Source organism: Manduca sexta, chromosome 9 (assembly GCF_014839805.1).
Source record: "Manduca sexta isolate Smith_Timp_Sample1 chromosome 9, JHU_Msex_v1.0, whole genome shotgun sequence".
Lineage (NCBI taxonomy): Eukaryota > Metazoa > Arthropoda > Insecta > Lepidoptera > Sphingidae > Manduca > Manduca sexta.
Window position 1 is genome coordinate 11529706 of NC_051123.1, and position 20794 is coordinate 11550499.

General features: G+C 34.3%; 1 protein-coding gene across 2 annotated transcripts; it reads right to left on the reverse strand.

The window, feature by feature from the left end:
- Nucleotides 1-1591: 1591 nt before the first annotated feature.
- LOC115442410 lies at nt 1592-20017 on the reverse strand. 2 transcript variants are annotated; one of them, XM_037436627.1, is made up of 5 exons: nt 19861-20017; nt 7504-7572; nt 5817-5890; nt 4208-4442; nt 1592-3046 (listed from the first exon to the last, which is right to left on the reverse strand). In XM_037436627.1, exons 1-5 carry the CDS (start codon nt 19867-19869, stop codon nt 2948-2950), a joined length of 486 nt encoding a protein of 161 aa, XP_037292524.1. In that variant the 5' UTR covers nt 19870-20017; the 3' UTR covers nt 1592-2947. The 2 variants fall into 2 exon arrangements, with proteins under 2 accessions (XP_037292524.1, XP_037292523.1); XM_037436626.1 differs by lacking the exon at nt 19861-20017 and adding an exon at nt 10514-10640.
- Nucleotides 20018-20794: the final 777 nt, after the last annotated feature.

Here is a 20794-nt window from a genome sequence, read left to right on the forward strand (position 1 = left end):
ATACTTCAAATGAAAATAAAACCTATTTAAATCCAATATTGAGATGGCGCGGCGTCGCGATTTCTATGTTTTGCTTGCATTTGAATTGCAACTGTTGACGCAGCCGCAATCCGGTCGAAAGCTTGGTACTACGACGAGCTGGGAAGACAGTAGGACAAATGCTAATATTTGAATTATCAGGCAAATTTCTTTATTAAATAAATTACAATCTATCTGAATTCAAAAGTGAAGTTCAAGTATTTTATTTATAAAACCGGCAATTTTAATTTGTTATATTTAAGATGTATAAAGGTATAGATATTATAAAACAAAATTCCCTTTTCTAGCTGTCCGTATGCTATCGATTTTCTCAAAATTAATGAACGGATTTTTATGAATTTTGGTATGGAAATAGTTTAAGACCCTGGGAAGTTTATAGGCTACTTTTTATCGCGGAAAAACATATAGCTAGACTTTTATCCCGGAAAAAAATCAAGCAGACGAAGTCGTGAGCAAAAGCTAATTATCTAATATGTGAAGGATTAGCTATAAAGTGTGTTTCGTTATTTCAGGATTCTATTAGTTCGTTTTTTGGATTTATTTGTACTGCGATGGTAGTAGTGTCAATATTAGTAAAAACTAACCATTCTCCAAAATTTAGTTTACAACGATAATTGTTATTAGTACTTCAAAAGTTTGTCAGGATCAGAACAGTCAAAATGGAGAGAAAAAAAATGCAAGAAGTAGTAGCGTGAGAGAATTCTATAAATTAATTTAAGTAAAATGAATTTTAAGCTCTATTAAAGAGATAATTTAAGTTGAAGAATCAAAGCGGCGGAATCGCAAAACAGAACAGCCAATTTAGCAAGTAATTCATAAATTAAGCATTTTCTACATAATTGTTGAGAGACTTCATTGTTAATCTACATAGGTATACTGTTAGACAATTATGAATTTTGTTTCGCTGTAATAAAATTAGAGATGATTTACTGCACATCACATCGCCTTGGTTCAAGAGTCGAATCAAGAAAATGAATTGAATATCTGGGAGCAGTCACGTACGCTCTTAAGTTTTGTGTTCACAGCATCTCCGCTATCTGATTTATTCAAATAAGTTTTCAGTAGCAAACATATTTTGGTATATTTGGAATATGATTTTATGAGTTTTCTAAAAAAAAGTCTCATAGTAGAGTTGGGTTTTAGCAATTTGCTTTACGGGGTATACTGATTATTTGAACATTTACTTTTAGCTATAAGCATTGTTCGTTTGTTTGTTTTATGTTAAGGTAGTGGAGAAATGCTGTGGACTGATTAGTCTACACATTACCGCATTAATAGCAGTAGTAGCACTATTTCAATCATAAAGTAAAGTAAAAACTTCTAGTTGTTGTTTCTTGTGCAATATATTATATAGAGGTGCAAACACATTTGTTGTCCTTTTTCCAATTATTTTTCTTCAAGGTATACTTTGCGTCCATATTATTTACATTTATATTTGGGTATGTATGACTAGCGAAACTGTTTAGTATCCTATTTAGCAATCATGCTAAGATCATTAAAGAAGAAATATGCACATTCATTTTCTCATTTCACAGGGCAATAAAAATCTTAATAATATTTAATAAATACTTTATTTTAGATAAATCTAGCAATAAACATTTCTATTGAACAACAATATAGAATTTACAAGCTCAACGTTCGTTTTGTCACGAGATAAAACTTTTTTCACATTCAATAAGTTTAAATTGGACGATTTTTCTCTAACTTTGTAAGGCTTCGGTTCTAATACGTGGAATGTTTATTTCATTATCATATTTCTCCTTTCGTAGTGCGGAGACTGGTAAGACGAGCAAGCTACAGATTCGATTTCCATCGCAAGACGAATATCATCAATAAGTATTTGTTTCGAATATGATAAATGTGTAAAATCAACTGGACGGCATCAAGGAAACACCATATAGGTAAACTTGGGTCTACTGTCTAAGCATATATTGCTAGAAGAATCTAGAACCGTTTCTCATACGCTGAAGATAGCTACTGCAGGGTCTTGGTGAGCAGGTATACTTTTTTTCGAATAGGGCGGCATAATTGTGTCCATTGGAGAGGAGTAATCACTACTTGCAGACACTATTTGGGCTCTATTCCACTTACCATCAAGTTGAGTGGGGCTACTTTGACGAAACCCTATGAAAAGAGTTAATGAATCCACCAAAAGCCACTCTATATATATTCCACGTCTCCAGATTGAACATTGGGTTGTGTGACCGGTGACCCAATGTAGACGCCTCTCCCACTATATGATAGTGGTTACTAGACATTACAGCCTTTCCCCCAAAAACATAAGAAATGCCCAATACAAGCTGCCATTAGAATAAATAATCTAGGCGTAAGACATAAATATAAAAATATTTACTAATAAATAGATAATTGGTTTTCCAAGAAATAATGGAGAGATTCCCATTTTGCACCGTTGTGAGATTTTTCCATAAAATATTTTATTTACGCGTAACTTACTAGACAGAAGCCTTACGGAGTTCTTTTTATCGTGTAGATTAATAAATTTTATTTATATGTAAATAAGTAGCTGTAATTTAAAATTTGAGCATTGACAATTTCTTAAAATTTTAGCGATGTTATGGTATGTATTTTTATATGATTTTTTTTTCTTGATAATATTAATGACAGCTTGCCGGTTGAAGGTCAAAAGCTAACATTGAATTGTTCTTTAACTGTATTTGAATTACACTGTACTTGCTATCCAATGTAATTAAGACAGACACTGGATCAAAAATACATATCTTCAATCAAGATCGTAGTTAGAGGTACTTTGTTTGCCGTCCACAAGTTCAAGAGCCAGGCCAAATTTAACACATTGATGTAACTGTACTTTTGTTAAATGCAGTTTACGTTATTTTATATGAATTATTCTTAGAAAAGACCTTTGGATTATTATCTCTTTCACAAAGATTTATATCTGATACTCAGTGTAGTTCCAATTCCAAGATTTGTTGACGCTGTTGTCACTGTATTGCGGTGTCACTGCCACCTTCAATGCTGTGTCTTGAAGCTGAAATGATAAGAAGTAAGAGATCATTTGTTACGAAATCATAAGTTAACTGACATTCAAACTGGTATTGGCATTATGATATTTTAAAAATCTAATAATTTGCAAAATAATTTTGCCAGGAGTAATTTGGCAAGCGAACTCTGTATATAAATCGATGATAATATTAAACAGTTTTTTTAAGTTGAATATTATGTTATTTCAAAACTAGAACAGCTGTTTCAAAACTAGAGAAACCACTGTTGTGTAAACAAAAGAACACCTCGCTGTGTTGTAATAAAATTTAGAACTAAATCATTACAGGAAACTGACAACGTCAACTTTAAAATGAAGTAACTAAAGTGGTGACTACAAAGCAGGATTTTTTTATTTCTCTGATTAGGATGTCCGAGATGAAATGAAATTACATGTCCGAGATGTAATTAGTTAAAAAGGAACTGTAGTGGTGCCCCCAAAGCAGGATTTTTTCTTTACTAAGATATAAAATAGGATATCAGAGATGTAATTAGTTAAATAATATTAATGTACCTAATAACGCTACTAATACATGACGTTACACTACCTCAGCATCCTGACATAAATCCCAGAGAATTTAAAAGATTGCTTTAAAAGTAAAAACAAAAGCACAAGAGAACTGGAGAACTTAAAATATTATTTTTACTGAATAAAATATGTTCAGGCAGCGCAGTAGTACCTGAGTAATCTGTTTAAAAGTCAATTTTGTTAACAAAAACTCAAGCACTTTGCTTCCATTTAAAACTAATCCTTCTTATTTGAAATTTAAATTTGCGAACAAAAAATTCCGCCAAGACCCCTTGAAATCCGTAGGGATGAGAATGTTTTATCGATGAAATGTCATTTCTATGAAATGTTTCAAAATTATTAACGTATAATGTTTATATAGTGACTTTAAATTGAGGAGTAAAGGTAAAGTTTAGATGTTTAATTTATGTTAATTTTTATTGAAATTTCAATATAAAAATAATGTTTGCAATTGTTTTTAGCTGTTTATCAGTCATATCTTTTTTATCATACTGCCAACTAGGATAAAATACAGCAATTATAGGCTGCCTGACAGTATCAGACTTCAAACTTTCAGATTTCCATCAGTCTCATGAACAAGATCGAATGCTAAATATAAAATATTAGAGAAGTTAATCTTACATGAGGCATAGAACTCGACAATCCCTGAGGAATCGCACTTGGGATCTCAGTGACGATCTTCGGCGCTGGTTGCTGAGGCCCTATTGGGTCCAAGTTCAGAGGCTCGTACTCATCTGATACTCCACTATCAGGAGAATCGGGGACGTGGACCTCATTCATGTACCCTTTGGGTCCCACGCGGCTCTTGTGGATGCAGTAGTCTCCCGTAAAAGGATTCTGGTAGGCCACGACCGTCCTGAAATCAAGAGTGAATTAGGTTTATTTCTTATGCCATATTTAAAGAAGGAAGAATATTTAAATAAAGTATGCCTTCGTTTCAAATAAAACTTTTAAGTCCTATGACACCTATTACACCAGTAATTAACAAGCGGTTACATATTTTGTTTATCATTTATTAGTTTTCAATAATAATCTCGATAATTAATTATTTCCTATACCTATTCTACCTATTCTTTTTAAGGATATATCTATTGCTTCATAAACAACTCCCAACACTAACTCACTCGCATCGTATCAAGAATCCATTATTCCATCCGTTTCCACAAACGTCGAATTGTTACTTTACATTTAGTCTTTTACATTTTATTTCTACTCGACGAAGAAGAGTAACAAGTTGAGCAGAAATATCGGATGCTTCCAACTGTATGTTATCATTTGATTCAACTCTCATCTTTCCATTTTCAGTTCACTTTGCAGTCGTGTTTTTACTGCTTTCAGTTTTAACTGTGTTATGTTCAGATTCACTGCATTTTAATTTTTAGTGTAAAACTTGTATGTAAGTTCATTGGCGAAAGGTAAAATTTTCCGAAAGGTATGATAAACGTACTAATATGCATAAATGCGGTCTGCAAATCATTGTAATGATAATTAGATTTTATATAAATTACGAAAAGGAAGCCAGTATGGTTTCTTCGCCACTAGTAAGTTTTATCTTAGCGCAGTCAATTGACTACTCCTGATGACATGTATTTCCCGTTTTTTGAAAAAAAAGAAACACAATATACAATTCACCACTCCTGATGACATATATTTCGCGTTTTAAGAACAAAAAGGAACATAAGATATTAAAGGTAATAATTTTAAAGAGTAATTAACAGTAACTGATCCTACAGTGTGATCTAGTTATTATGAACTATCCACCATATTTGATGATCGTTATATAAGGGGGTATAAAATAATAACATTTTGTATAAAATTTAGGATTGGTGAGCCTCTACGATGATTATGGTATGATAATACTGAATTTTATACTACTTTATACGAATGAAAAAAAATATTTTATGAAAATTTTTGTCCCACAGCTCACTACAAGATAGCATTACTCCCGACTAGAGAAGTGGATTCGCTGTCCTGGTCTAATACAGATTGATGAGATTCCAGAGAATCTCCTGTTTTTTTAATCTTTAAGGAGCTTGGCCGTTATTTCACGACTATATCGCTCCATACGTCCACTTTTACCCGTGCCTACTAACTTTTGATACCAGCTTGAAGATAAAGTAAGCCTCGATCAAAGTTTTGAAATAACTAAAGCATCGAGTCCAGCGTTGCCCAACCCTTTTATTTAAGGTAATCAGATACTTATCATCAAGGCAATAAGATAGCCCATTACCTTAGTTCTTCGTCTGTCCTGCCCTCTTTCTTATGTGAGAAGAGCACCTTCGTCGGCCGTAACAAGATAGCAATCTAGAACAAAAGATCTGTGTCAATAAAGTTTAAAATGGTATCTCTCATTTTGGATAGTTTTTATATAGATAGAAATAGAATATGTGTTACTGTATTTTGAGTATTGAACCTTAGAAACATATATTTTAGGGCGACTAGCGCAATGACGGGTAGTTTGTTAATCAATTATATAGGCAATATTTTAATTTATCTGTTCAAAGAGCACATGTACAATGGCAGAATCAAACCGATACAAGAGCAGAATGGAATACAAAAATCCCGAGCTATAATTTGTTTATATATTTTTTTAAATGACAAAAATTATGGGTTCATATTAAAATATGGGTTATACATAATAAGACTTAACATCTCATGTCTCAGGATAGCAAGCGTAGTCAAATACCAAACAATACTTTGTAATTCTAGGTGTTAGATGGTGTTTCTACTGTTTAGGGCGGTCGTATCACTTACCATTGTTGAACGGCAAACGCGTCTCGTCATTCAAAGCGATAAAATACTGATGCTGAGATATTTTTTGATTAACAGCAAGCTATATTCATCTGAGTCCATTTTCCTGCGGGCTTAAACGCGGGCAGAGTCGCGAACAAAAAGTAATTAAATATTATCCAGCACAAGACTGACAGTTTCTATAAAGCTACCTACTTTAAAACACTTGTCAAACTCATTATTCCAATTGAAAAAGTTTCAGTTTAATATTTAACGGCAGAATTAGCGATCATTTAAAAGTTATGCGGCTAATGACTGGGCAATTACTATTAATATCGATGGAAACTTTGAGACGAAAATTCATATTTTAATATTACCAGAACATCAACCCAGTTCTGCAATTAGGTTATATGTTCTAAATTTGAATAAATTGTTTTTATTAATTTAGTTTGAAAAACATTCGTTCTAAATTTAAATATTAATATTGGTACCATAGATATTTCGTTTGTAAACTTTGTGCTTTTGATTTTTTTTTTACACGTGCTCAGCTTATTGACCTCAATGCACCTGATGGTAACTGGAGTGGGGTCATAGAATGTCGACTGACGAGAGATGATTACCCCACGGCAGTCGACACAATTATGCTGGCCAAATTTGTGTCATTAAATTTTCAAAGACACGTAAATTGTTCTGAATTTCTGATGGCGATACCCATAATTTCGCTACAAGCACATAAGACGAAAATAAGCATGACTAACAACACTAATATGCGTCCGCCATACCTTTGTGGGTATGTCAGTGACAAAAGATGAAATTTTCCTAAAGAGAACCCGACACAACATAATATAGGTACTAATATCCATAAAAGCGGTTTGCAAATCCTTCTGATGATAATTAGATTCTACATAAAGAAAAGCCCGCAGGCATCGGATTATATTTGTTAATTATCGTTTGCTTCAACGGTGAAGGAAACATCGTGAATTTGTGAATGAATTTCAAAGATGTGTGAATCAATCAAACCGCACTAGGCCAGCGTGGTGCACTAAGACCTAATCGCTTTCAGTAGTGGAGGAGGCCAGTGCCCAGCAATGGGACAGGATATACAGGGTTGATATTATATTATTTATATCGGATTATATGGACCCTTCGTCACTGGGGTATGGAGATATACGCTATTATTGTTATACCTGTCCATTCTGCTGTAGCCTGTGAACTCTGTAGAAGCAGTAACCGCACGTAAACACCGTCAAGCATAGCTGAAATATTAAGATATCTTTAAACATATTTTGCACACAGGCGAGGGACCTTCTTCTCTATCCCGCATTTTAACAGTGCGTAACAAGCACATAACACAATGCATCATGTTTAGGACTATAGAAAGGACAATGCCCAAAACCAGGCTATCTTTGCGTCAGTCATGCGTCTTAACCAAATATCCATGAAAAATCATCATTTTAATTATTACTTCATTCGTATTTATTTCAGTCATAAGCGAATGGGGGTTTAAAAGATATGAAAAAAAAAGTTGTTTAATTGTTGCAAATGAAACACCGGATAATGTACTGCTAATATGGCGAATTGATACCAATTCATAACAAATACCCTTTTTAAAAGGAATAAAAAAGTAAATATTATGTACAATAAATGTGCCCGTACTTTAATCTATAATATATGTATTAAAAATATTATTCATCTCAAATATATTGTCATAAAATAATATATTTTACTTAATAATTATGACCAAACTCCAAATAGCTGGTAAAAGAAGAGAAAATATTAATTGTTCCAAAAACAAACAAATAGCGAATTGTACTTGCATTGACAGAAATACAATAGTCAGCTAAAACATGTCTGGACTTTATTTTTAATTAATGAATATATGGGTACAGATTTTTATTACACTGGCAACTGAAATTAATGACATTTTGACACTTCAGATTTGTTTGAATGGTAAATCATTAAAATATTTTAATATATTTTATCTTACTCAAGATTGGAGTGTTTTTCTTATGTATTTTAATGTTGAGTCGAAAAATCCTCTGTTCAAAAACAACGTTTATAGTGTGCGTTTCGAACTTTGAGACGGAAGGCTTTTAGTAAGCAACACAATGTCGTCTAGAGCCTAGACCCAGGACAGTTAATCGAGACGGCATATCCCGGCGGTGTATTGACTGCACCTTTGCGGCGCCACAGCAACGACAAGTATATTCCTTGGACGAGCTGTCCAGTTTGTAAGTTATGTAGATTATTATTAACATACCCACAATGTGGGAAATATTTTGCCAAAGTTAAAGAATACAGTTTAACAATAATAATAATCTGAGCATGTTTACTCAACTTCTACATTATATTTTAGGTTTCAAGGCTGGAATGAGTTTATGCTGCCTGCTGGAGATCAGCTAATAGAGAAGTTTACAAACAACAATATGACATGACCCGACCAGCGCTGCAAGAAGTCATTCACTCACTTCAGGAGTATATATAAAAGTGCTGCAGCTATATCAAATTCTTGTTTTTATTTTGGGAAGCCAAGAATATATACCTCTATTAAAAATATACATCTATATAAAAATATGCATCGGATTTCGTATTTCTGGTTTTATTTTTCTTTCCCTATGATAATTAACTATTAGCCTAATAAGGCTGTGAAGTGAATACCTGAGTTCGATTTCCAGGCCAAGCAACATTTTATTTCGGTATTTTTAACATGAGTTGCCTGGGATCGGAATCCTCCAAATAGGGTTGGCGTCAGGTATAAGGCCGGTCATAAAAACTAAGCTGAATCTATTCTACAATATGTGTTGACGCCATATTGGAGTGAGATAATGGTAGGTGGAAATAAAGATTAGGTAATCCATGTAATAGAATAAGTAGTAAGTCAGAAAAACATATACACAAAAGGTTAGGTAACATATTTATGCTCCGTGAAAAACTAATATTCCGCCATACTATGTTAGAAGTTTTATTGGAGTTTCGTCTTATCAGATAAGTATGTTAGTACCTATCAGTTTCTTATGAGGGCAATTGAAGCTAGGCGAAAAGACCGTCCACTAATCGCTTATAGCAAGAACAAGTAGTTACTGCAATATTGAACTTAATCAGGCACGTAGGTACTTTCTACCTTACATTATTGCAGTCCATACTTAACCTCAAAATAACCGCGCTATAAAAATTCTGATTACTCCGAACTCCCATCGAATATCTAATTGTTTTCAATTTGTATAAAAAATAGGATATATTCCCTATAGTTTTGTGAAGGTTTTGTACAGACGCAAGCGTAGCCTAACTCTCATACAAAAATGGGCATTCTCCTTTGGTTTACAGAATACCATTCCAAGCACATTTCTCGAAGATAACATGACACGGCCGCGTTACGCGTTTACACTATTATACAGAATGTGGGCCCTGCATGCCTTTTTCTATTATCACAGAGAGGCAGAGGTGTAATCACATACATATAACTAGCTATAGCATTTCCCGAAGATAATTACATATTTCGAGCTAATACTGAGTTAAAAAACTCAATGTCATTTATCCGACTTGGGAATCGAAGCCGAGATCTCGGCACGGTGGCAGTATTGTCATACAACTATGCCACCGAGAAAATAAATATATGATAAATATTTTTCGAATCATTACATGGACAGAAACTCAGGAAATTCTAGGTGCAACGATTGCACAGAGGTATATCCTTCCACTGTCCTGACTTTTCAAAGTTAAAATAAAGGAAAACATGGTGAGGAAATATAAGCTTTATGTCAACTTAGGAATAGTCAAAGTTCGATGGTTAGCGAATTCTGACAACCAGCACTAGGCCAGCGTGGTGGCAAAGCCTACACCCTCTCAGTAGTAGAAGAGGTACTTGGTCAGCAGTATACTATAATACAAGGTTATTTTTATATACATTTTTGGGATAAATATGTGTAGCGACAGCGTCGCACATAGTATCACGTTGATGCTTGGATGAGTGTTAACTCACGTACGACACGTACCACATTAGTATATAAGCACTATTTGTACATAGAATAAATCAGACCAAATACCATCTCGTGCCTCATTACATCTTGCCACAAATTAATGGCAAATATGCAAACTTACTTATTTATTTTTTCAACAAATAATAAGGAAAAGTAACTATGTTATATTTGGAACTTCATTTAAGCTACGTTCTTTCAAACAGAATAATAAATTACTTACTAGAATAATAAGAAGCACAATATCTATGTAAATAATGATCATTTTCCAGAAATTCCACTTAACACTTAAAACTATTCCATATTTACACTATAATACACTTTTTAAATTAAATCGCAAATATTTCCGAATGCCATGGTGTTTCTATGGGAAATCTCAAGCATTACTCCTATTGGAGTATTTAAACATTTTTCTTGATGCTGATTGGTTAAAATAATATAGTGTGCGTCGTGATTGGTGGATTGAATATCGTAGACCAATAGAGTGAAACCATGAACGAGGGTTGATGCGGTACAGTAGCTCTGTCATAGATTAGAAAAATAAATTCAATGGTTAATATACCTACTATCATTTCTATAAGGGTTTGAGCTTATGTTATAAATTAAAAGGTATATTTTTTTTGTGACTGAAAGAGAAGACGAAAGTAGGTTGCTCGCCCAATGGTCATCACAACTGCTCATAAATAACAATACCCAAATTTTTGTTTACAAAGCACTGCATGGCAGTGCGTTCGATACTATGTGAAATATATTAAGTCTGATAATGCACAGTATTATTCTGGGTACACGTACATTTGATTTCCACCTTTTCCCCCATCTGTCTACCTCACCTAATCTTTGCATGTTTTCGGCGCCTGGCGCCAGAGCTGTCGCGCCGTCTGCCTCCGCCGAGATGAAGCGGCGACCTACTTACCGACCCCGTGTCCACTGCATAACAACCGAAATGACATTACAATTGAAAATTCATTTTATATTTCACTTAGTAACAGAAAATAGCAGTTTATATTCCCTTTGATTGTAATGCCCGGTAATAGGGTAGATACCTATTTTTAATTTTGTATTTTTTTATACTAAGTAATATGTTATATAATATAATACGAAACAAAATATTCTGCTGTGAAATTAGCATCATAATTGGTTGACAAATAAAGTAGTTATTCTAATTGAAATATGGTTGTGAGTTAAAGTGGAGGCGTTGTTGGGATACCACGCTATCTCTTTCTTACGCACATGATTTCATTGTAGCGAGTGACACTCGGTGACGTCATAATTTACTATTACAGTTATTTGACAGCTTTCCATTCCAACAAATACCAATACTATAGAAATTATTTATTATCTCGTGGATTTAGAAATTTTTTATTGCGTTATATTTTAGATATTTGTATCTATTTAAAAAAAACTAGTAGTCAACTGCCTTATTACACTGGTAATATATTCCCTTTAAAATAAAACACGACGTTATTTCAATACTACTCAGGGCTAAAAATAGACAAAGCAGTCAAATTTACTTTGACGAATCAAATTTTGTACAACTGAATGCCTAAAGTTAGAAATCGACTTCTTACTGAAAATATATATTCTTAATATATGAAAAAGTTAAAAATGCGGAAACCGCACAACGATTTGTATAGAATTGAATACATAGAACTACACCATGTTCTATATAAATTTAATATCTGCTTAGATCTAGTTTTTATTAAGAAAGAAATTTTATTTAGAAAAAGGGCACAGTGGATATTTCATTCAGGGAAGGGTCTTCCACGCGAACAGTTAACCTTAGTTGTATAATAAAACTTAAAGTTATGTCACAAAATGTATCAACACGTTGTTCCCATAAACGTCCCACATTGGACCCAAGACCATTCCAACATTGGAACAAATCATTAATCCGTCCTCCGTAATCAGTTTTATTGCTCCCACTGTGATCGACAAAGTTTTAATTAACAGCTAGATTAATGTTCTATGGGTCGCGTTGCTATGGGACTGTGTGTATTTTGTATTGTTTGTAATGTTGTCAAGCCAGTATGTCTGTACTCTGTAGTAACTTACTCCTGTTGGAGTCAGTAAGGAATGTTCCTTAGCCTATTTTTTAAATTTTGTATGTATGTCATAATTCGTTTTTACCTGTTATAATTTCTATTTAACTATAGTTTCTTGCCCGTTCTTCTCTGGTGAGAACTGCTTTCCGAGTTGTTCGTAGAGTTAATATTGTTGGAATCGAAATAAAATTTAAAGGTTCAAATGAATTATTTCATTTCATAATATTTCATATTCAATTTCTGAGATATTTTCTTGTTTGTGACAGTTTAAAATGTTAATTTTAATTATAAATTTTATTGTTTTTGTGTAATCACGCTCCAGTTGCTTCAGTTGTAAGAACAGTCTGGAAATAAATGCTATCATGGCACAAGTTGGGATTCCAATTCCTCGACTGACTGAAAAGGGCTCCTCAACCCTCTCGTCTTACTATAAGTCTGCGGTCCGGTAAGCATTCTCAAGCTCTCAAAGCCAAGCCAGCACATCGAAATTTCTTTGATTTGCTCCTTCCTAATCAAAAGCATCTGCACAAAGGCGCGGATCAATTTGTTCCCCAAAATTTCTACATTAATTCCACTCTTGGAAATTAGAATTTCCAAATTATTAGCAAATTACAGAATCTGTTATGATTCTAACTTTAGATTGTTTCCGTAGAGTTAAATAGGGACCAGGGACCGGTGTTAAATAATATTTTTTGTATTTACAAACGACGCCTCTAGAAGCAGAACGGCCTATGTACATTTTTATAAAATTATGTTGAAAGATAAGATAATGTACTATACTTTGAAGGCTTGTGAATATAAGAACGATCTGAATTACTGTGTTTTTCGTTTTTGCTGTATCTACTATTGGATTCGAATTTATTGGATTGAAAATGACTCGATCTTTTTAATTTTATACGTGGATTGATGTTTTACATCTGCTTTTTTCACTTGTAAATGTTATTAAAATTAAGTTTAGAAATAACTTCGTACTTGATTAGTTGTATAATATTACGCTTTACTACGCTATTATCGAACCTGGCTAACTGAAGGTGCAGTGGCGTCAAATTAGGCGGGATATTTATAAAGAATGGTGACAATCTTCTCATTCTTGAATATAGTTAGGCTGTTTTGCACTCACGAATTCTAAAATAAATGGGTCACAATTTTTTATCCAGAAAAAAGGGTACGTTAGGGTTGGAACTGGGTTTATCTTAATGTATCATAATATTGTTCTTTTATGTTTATTTTTATTAAAAGTTCGCTGGGTTTGATGCTGCTTACATTGTAATATATAACATTTTCGAGTTAGTATAGCAATGTTAATTATGAAATTCAAAATGATATTCTTCTTTTACCGGGTTTTACTTTCGTGTGGGGTTGGCACAATAAAATTTTATACGCTTGTTATTACACTGTTTGATTTAGGATCATCTTTCTTGATGCCAACAATTGGTACTTGACTACTTTTTTAAACACATTTCTCAAAAATGTGTCATCCAAAAATTTACAAATAAAGAATTTTTCAAATCCACGCAATTATAAAAAAGATATAAAAGTTTTAAATTTGGCGGAAGGGGTTGTTGTCAACAATAATAATAGTAATAACAAACTATGTCGTCACCAAGTGTCAACGGTTATAACGCTTCGTGCGTTAAAAAGAGATAGCGCGATAACTCTACAACGCTCCCACTTTTGATCACAACAGAATTTTAAATAATATGAAAATATTAATTATTTACTTATTTTGAAGCAAATTTTACAGAAGAAAATCATTTTCATATTATTTTATGGTAAATATTAATGTACAAAATAAAACATAAGACTACCGTATTATAAATTCAAGTAAATTGAATCATAAATTCTCAATAAAGATTCAATACATTAAAACTTAGGTTATATTTGCAATTAAAATAGAGAAATCAACGACCCCATTCGTAGACATCTCAAAAGAAATATCAGAACTTAATTTCTCCATTCAAACGATTACCAAACAAATAGAATTGCTGCCATAAAAAGGTCACGGGAAGATAATTTACGTCCAATTACGTACCTCAGCCTCTATAGAGGAAACGCAAACGTTTCCCGACGATTGAGGAAATTTCCTCAGAAGAAAAACTCATCAAATTGACGAAACGGGAACATAATTGGAGACCGCCTCGGAAAACTTGTACGGAGCTGAGATAAAATTTTATTTTTAAAGTTTCAACGTCGGGTGTTTCAGCAATGCATTTCCAATTTACAAAGCGGGTCTATGAAGATTTATATTTTCACAGATATTGTCTACATTTTCGCTACTTTGTGTTTTGGATGTTTTATTAACTAGACTTTGTTTGCTGCTTTGTCTGTATAAAAGTCTTTTGTAGCTACTTGAAACCTGTATCATCGAGTCGAGTCCTTTCAATCATACTGCTCACAATCTTAATTCAAATACCCTCGAGACAATTCTTGTGCGCTCGTTCTGCACACCGAATGCACCCCCATTAAGGACATATGTCGCGGGCCTAGGCACAAAGTTAACTGTGTATACCTCATGGTTGCAATTAATATTGAGGCCTATAAGGGCTCGCGCACATTTCCTGGCCCCTCCTACCATTGTAAGACAAATCCTTGCACTTCCCCTACATTTCCTTCCCAACTATCCTCTCCCAACGTTCCTCCAGGACCCTGCAGTCGCTTAGCGAAGGGACTTCAGTATCTCGTTCCTTGGTTTCCCCCGGTGTTGACTGCTGGATATCCCAAAAAAACCGTATAATTGCCACTTTTAACTTACCATTTCCTATTTAAGTGTTTAGTATGAATTCAAATTCACTTTTAAAGCCTTTTCCCCTGATTTGCCTTCATTCCTTCAAAGGATTTAAATGCAACGTTCTCACGTTACGAGTCGTTACGAGCTGGCGTGCAAACAGTGAGGCAAACAACGAACTTTGTCATCGACGCCAAAACCGGGATTAAAGTGGATTCTGAATTTGATTTTAGTTCCGGTAGGTGTTCATGGAAACCAAGTCTGAGGTGGATTGTTCAGTCTTTCGAGTTCTAGTATTGATCTAGTAGTTAGAATGTTTATGGATTAAGTATTTTTGTAGCTGTTTATAAATAACCAATTTAGAAAAATGTTGAAAAGTATCATTCTTAGTCCTTATACAAAAAATATGTTTTCCATATTAGGTAACGTGCAGTTTACAAACTTGAGGTAATTATCAACATTTTACAATTTTTATCTTACTATTTAATTATGTAAACAGAATGTAAAAATGGTCTATGAGAAAAAAATTTTTGGGCACCTCTGGTTTATAAGATTCTTTCACTCTGGTATTAACGCTCGTGGATTTTAATAAATAAATAAATGTGTGAACTATTATTATATTGCAGTGTTATAGAAAAGTCTATGTGTGAGTGCGACTCACGCTTCGCCATTTTTTTTCGTTTTGGGTGGTCGTGGCTGGTACACGAGCACGGTTTTTACTTACAACCGAAAACCCCGCAATATCTTTGTTAGTAATTTTTACTTTATCTTAGGTTACAAACCAGTGGCGAAGGGTCCATATAACCCGATTCCTGCCGGCTTCCCTTTCGTAATTGAAGTAAAATGTAATTATCATTGGAACGTTTTGCAATCCACATCTATACTATTATATAAAGCAGAAGAGTTTGTTTGTTTGTTTGTTTGAACGCGCTAATCTCAGGAACTACCGGTCCAAACTGAAAAAATCTTTTTGTGTTGGATAGCCCTTTATTTGTGGAGTGCTATAGGCTATATATCATCACACTATGACCAATAGGAGCGGAGCAGTAATGAAACATGTTGCAAAAACGGGGACAATTTATTAGTTTTGAGAGCTTCCGTTGCGTGCGCTGCGTAAACGGTTAAAGTTATGCAACAATGAAGTATGACGAGATTGTTCCTCTTAAAAAGTCCTAAAAAATATATTATAAAACAAAGTCCCACGCTACATCTGTCTGCCTGAACGTGTTAAACTCAAAAACTACCCAACGTATTAAGATGAAATTTGGTATGGAGACAGTTTGAGACCCCGGGAAGAACATAGGCTCCCGGGAAACTACTACTTTTATAACGGAAAACTTTAGCCTGAAAAACTTTATAACGCGGGCGGAGCCGCGGGCAAAAGCTAGTTTATACATATTATTAGTATCTATAAGTTGTGTCGCGTTCCCTTTGGGAACATCCCACTCTTCGCCACTGTTACAAACGAGGACATATTTCCCCATTCCCGCCTGTGCTATGATTAGTGATGAGTGTAATGCATCGGACATATTCAAAGTAAATTATTTATATTTTAAATTGCTTTTAAAGGTTTTTAGATTTCCAGCATATTCATTATGGGCGGATTATTTCTTTTTGGTGCAAAATTTTGTGTGGGGTTTCCGTTGAAAGCTATTAAGAATATATCAACGACCCGTTTCTGAGCTGGGGGGATACATACAATAAGTATCAATATAATCTTCCAATATCAACTCTAAATGTAATCTATCTTTGATCAATTTGTTTGGACTACGCTATACCATTAGGCTTTGTGTACGTCATCATAAACATAACCTAAATACCTACACATTCGCATTGAAGCTTAACTACAATTCAGAGTGCAGTAATTATTTGTTCTGCCTACCCCGCAGCGGTCGTGGTCCGGCAACCCTCGCTTACTGAAAAGGCTCTGATGAAAGCGCGTCGTTAGCAAACCACACTCGCATCGCGGCCTCAATGCACTTGAATGGTACCGGAGTGAGATTTGTAATGTATTTAGTTATTAGGAATAATTTAGCTATTTTCATACTTTTGAGAATGACAAAATAATAGATTATTTCATAATTGTCATCATAATCATCGTCATCACCTAGAGGTAGTCCACTGCTAAACAAAGGCCTTAAAAAAATCCAGTCTGACTGATCTAACTGCATCCACCGACTTCTTGCAATCTTTATCTTTGTAATTAAAATCGATTCCACAGAGATACTTTGTAATAAATATTATTTATGAAATGACCTACTTGCCAGTTTCTACAGAAGAATGCAATCGCATAAATAATATAAATACAAAGATAGCACAATAAATTTTAAACAGCTAGGTCAATAAATAACAATTTAGTAGGTCGTAATGCTTATTTGCAACATTGTAGCAATACGCGTCGGTAGCGAGGTTCAGAATCTTTTGCGGAAATAACTGAAAATAAAGCGAAACTATTTAACATAAACGTAGTATACGGCTACCTAATACCTTATTGGGTAATACTGTAAATTGAATGAAGGTTGGGAAGTCGTTTAACTGGTGGTAGGTCTCTGGTATGCGAGGGGACGTCTGGTACCATCGTAATGTCGTCAACAATATCCATGCACTGTTGTGTTCCGGTTTGAAGGATATTCTAGGCACTGTAATTACTGGACATTATTACTGACTTTTGACTGGTCCATTTGTCTTTGGGGAGGCCTATGTTCAACAGTGGATTTCATATAGTTGATGATGAAATCATCTAATGGATCAAGGTAACGAGAGCAGTGGTGTGCAGTACTTTATAAATCTAAATTCTATATGGTGTTACTGTTTATGGGTCATATCGCTTCTTACCAGGCAAGCGAAATGCTCGTCTCATTATAGAACAGAAATAAAAAAACAACTGTGAAAAACACATGATTCGCCTAAGATGCTTATGTTAGGGATTTGCAATGACTTCGCACAGGTGATAGTCCTCTTCCGGAATAATAGCGCCATTGAGTATTTGCGCGATATCTATTCAACGATTCATGTGTTCAATTCTAAAAAACACACAATTTAGAATACAATATAATTATTGTAATATTAGCCAGACAGACAAAAACTTAAAAAAGAAAAATTCCTCCCAACATTAGGCATGAGATTTATTTTCTGACAGCGGTTCACATTTATTTGAATCTCTTTTTTCCGCTGAGACGGCCGCAGTATATCGAGCCTCGTCAGCCGTTTACAAACATGCAAAATAAACACAAACAAGATCGCGTATTCCAAGCCTTGTATCTTCGGATTTGCGTTTTTTACGATCTTTATCAATTGACATTTTGGAATTAGAAACGAAATTGTATTATTAATATCTTGATCTTAAGGCTTCTATTATTTGTAATATTTATAAGAGGTTCGATAAAATGGGTTGATAAGGGATAAAACTGGTCTTGTGATTATCACAGGTATCGACCTAAATGTTATTTAAGTCAGATTTTTCCTAAAATTTTACAGATAAGTTCCTATTTATGGAACATCACCTCTCTTGTTTCTCCATTCATAACGTTTTGCGATAGGCTACCATATTTATATAACTAAAAGACGAGCCGAACAAGCCACTCGCCTGATAGAAAGCGACAGGACATAAACAGTAGCAACACCGACTGAACTTGAAGTATAAAACACTGCGTAGCACTGTACTGTGCTCAAGTTTCACAATGTCTCGTAAAAAAATAAGGGTCTTAAAGAGCAACACACAAATAACAAAATAATTTCAACGTCAACATTTATGACAGGTTAGTATAACTATGGACGTTTAAAGACATTTTGTGTTAGAGTTGTGTAAAATTAAAAAGCAAAGCATATTGTTACTAAACGAACCAGCTTCCAGGCTTAGTTTTTTGCCATTGATTATCAATTACATCTTTAGTAATTAAAAATAATCAAAAGAAATCTTTTGTTAAAACTGTCACAAAATATGTATACATGTTTGGACATCATCGTTAAGGTTTCCATACTGCTGCTTATTCCAGAAATAGCTATTAAAATTGTATCTACTACCTCGACTTTCACACATAAGACATCTACTGGATCATCGCTTAAGTTACTTTGTCTTGTTCAAGATACATTGGAAATTATTAAGATCGGTTTTTCTTCCAGTTTAGATAAAAGTTAACGTATTACTATAAAGGGCGACGACGTTGAAGTCAGCAAAATACTCTGGAACAAGAGCTGTATCTTTTTATTATTTCTAACAATTGCTCTTGAATGTGTCTGTGTTGAACGGCGTTTGAACTTAGTAACACTTCAACAGAAATCGTCATGTCTTATTATTTTCAACAACGTATTTTTGCTTCAATAGTACCATTGAGATTATAAACGCATGGTCTTTCGTTTCTTACCTTAAGCGATATTTGATGTAGATTTTTTGGTTTGAAAATACACTTCACTTTTCCCGAGACTAGATCTCCCATATTTGACGACAGGCAAATCGCTGATAGCATACGTGGAAAATTTTTAGCGCTTACTGTCGGCGTCTGATAAGAACAGTGGGAAGATAATGAATAAGCAAAGCAATGATTAGTTAAAATACCATCAGTAAAGGCCAGTGAAAGTTTTTCACTAATGACCGGATTAAAGTTTCATAGACCGCAACCCCGAGCACCGGAACGTTGTAATTCGAAATCAATACTCGTCAAAGGCACGGTCACCGCGCCCCGTTGTGAAATTGTCAACTTTTGCCACGAATTTCAAGTCAGATGAAATAATGCTTAACGCGGTCCAAGTTATAGACGAGGTAGTCTTCCTATTGATGTAGGTTTATGGAAAATTATTCCTTACCTTTGTCATTCCTTAATGTTGATTTACGTTTCTGGTGTTTATTTACAGCTCCGTTCGTCTACAGGTTCATTGTTCCGGGATGTAGGGCTCTGGGATAGTATACCAAAGTAGATGAATCAACTAAAAACTTCTACACGTTAAGTTCCATCAAAATATGCTATTTCTTTATCTAGAATAAAATAAAGCATGTATTAGCAAGCAAAATATATTTTATTGAAGAAGAAACTATTGTTGATATGGACATAAAGGTATGAAACCAGAATCTGTTTCCATATACTAGGCAGCACATTTCTTGTGAAAGCGAATTTCGCGTAGGCACAACCTCTTTCTATTTTTTCGTCCTCAAGCAATTTGCATACGCTTTGTAGCCACTAACTATAGTGAGATTTATATGATGTGTCACGGGGACTGCAATGCGGTTTCAATAAAGTTCGGTATTACCATCCAATAAGAGTCAAAATCGCTTGCTCTTTGAACTAACACCACATCAAGTAATGCCAACACAGCCCAGTGAGTCGCGAAACGGATATTTTTGTTTCAAGCGACTCTTTGTGGTTCCAGCGGGATTGCTGACGAACCGTCATTACTCCAAAACACTGTCATTCATCTTTGTATTATTTGTATACATATTGTGTACTTTTGAATTTCTACGCGATTGTGAAGCTGCGGATTAAGGCTTATTTTCGTTGCAAGTTTTTTGACGGAATGACCAAAGTAAGCAATGAGGACAGCCAGGACTATTGGTACATACTTTGTAACTTTTGGTTGGATTTATTTAAGAATCATAATAATAAATATGTAGGTAATCACTGCCTCGATGGCATAATTGTATTCCAGCATCATTGCAGTGGTGAGGTCTCGGGTTCAATCCCCGCGTCGAACAGTCATGTTGGCTTTTTCTATTCAGTATAAGTTCGAAGTTGGAATTTGTGCC

Excerpts from the sequence above, each read along its gene's own strand:
- LOC115442410 (XM_037436626.1), bottom strand. The coding sequence starts at position 10,555 with ATGATCATTATTTACATAGATATTGTGCTTCTTATTATTCTA. Across the intron at positions 7,573-10,513 it reads TTGTGCTTCTTATTATTCTA|CTATGCTTGACGGTGTTTAC; the intron begins GTAAGTAATTTA and ends TTAATATTTCAG. Across the intron at positions 3,047-4,207 it reads TGTCGAGTTCTATGCCTCAT|CTTCAAGACACAGCATTGAA; the intron begins GTAAGATTAACT and ends TTATCATTTCAG.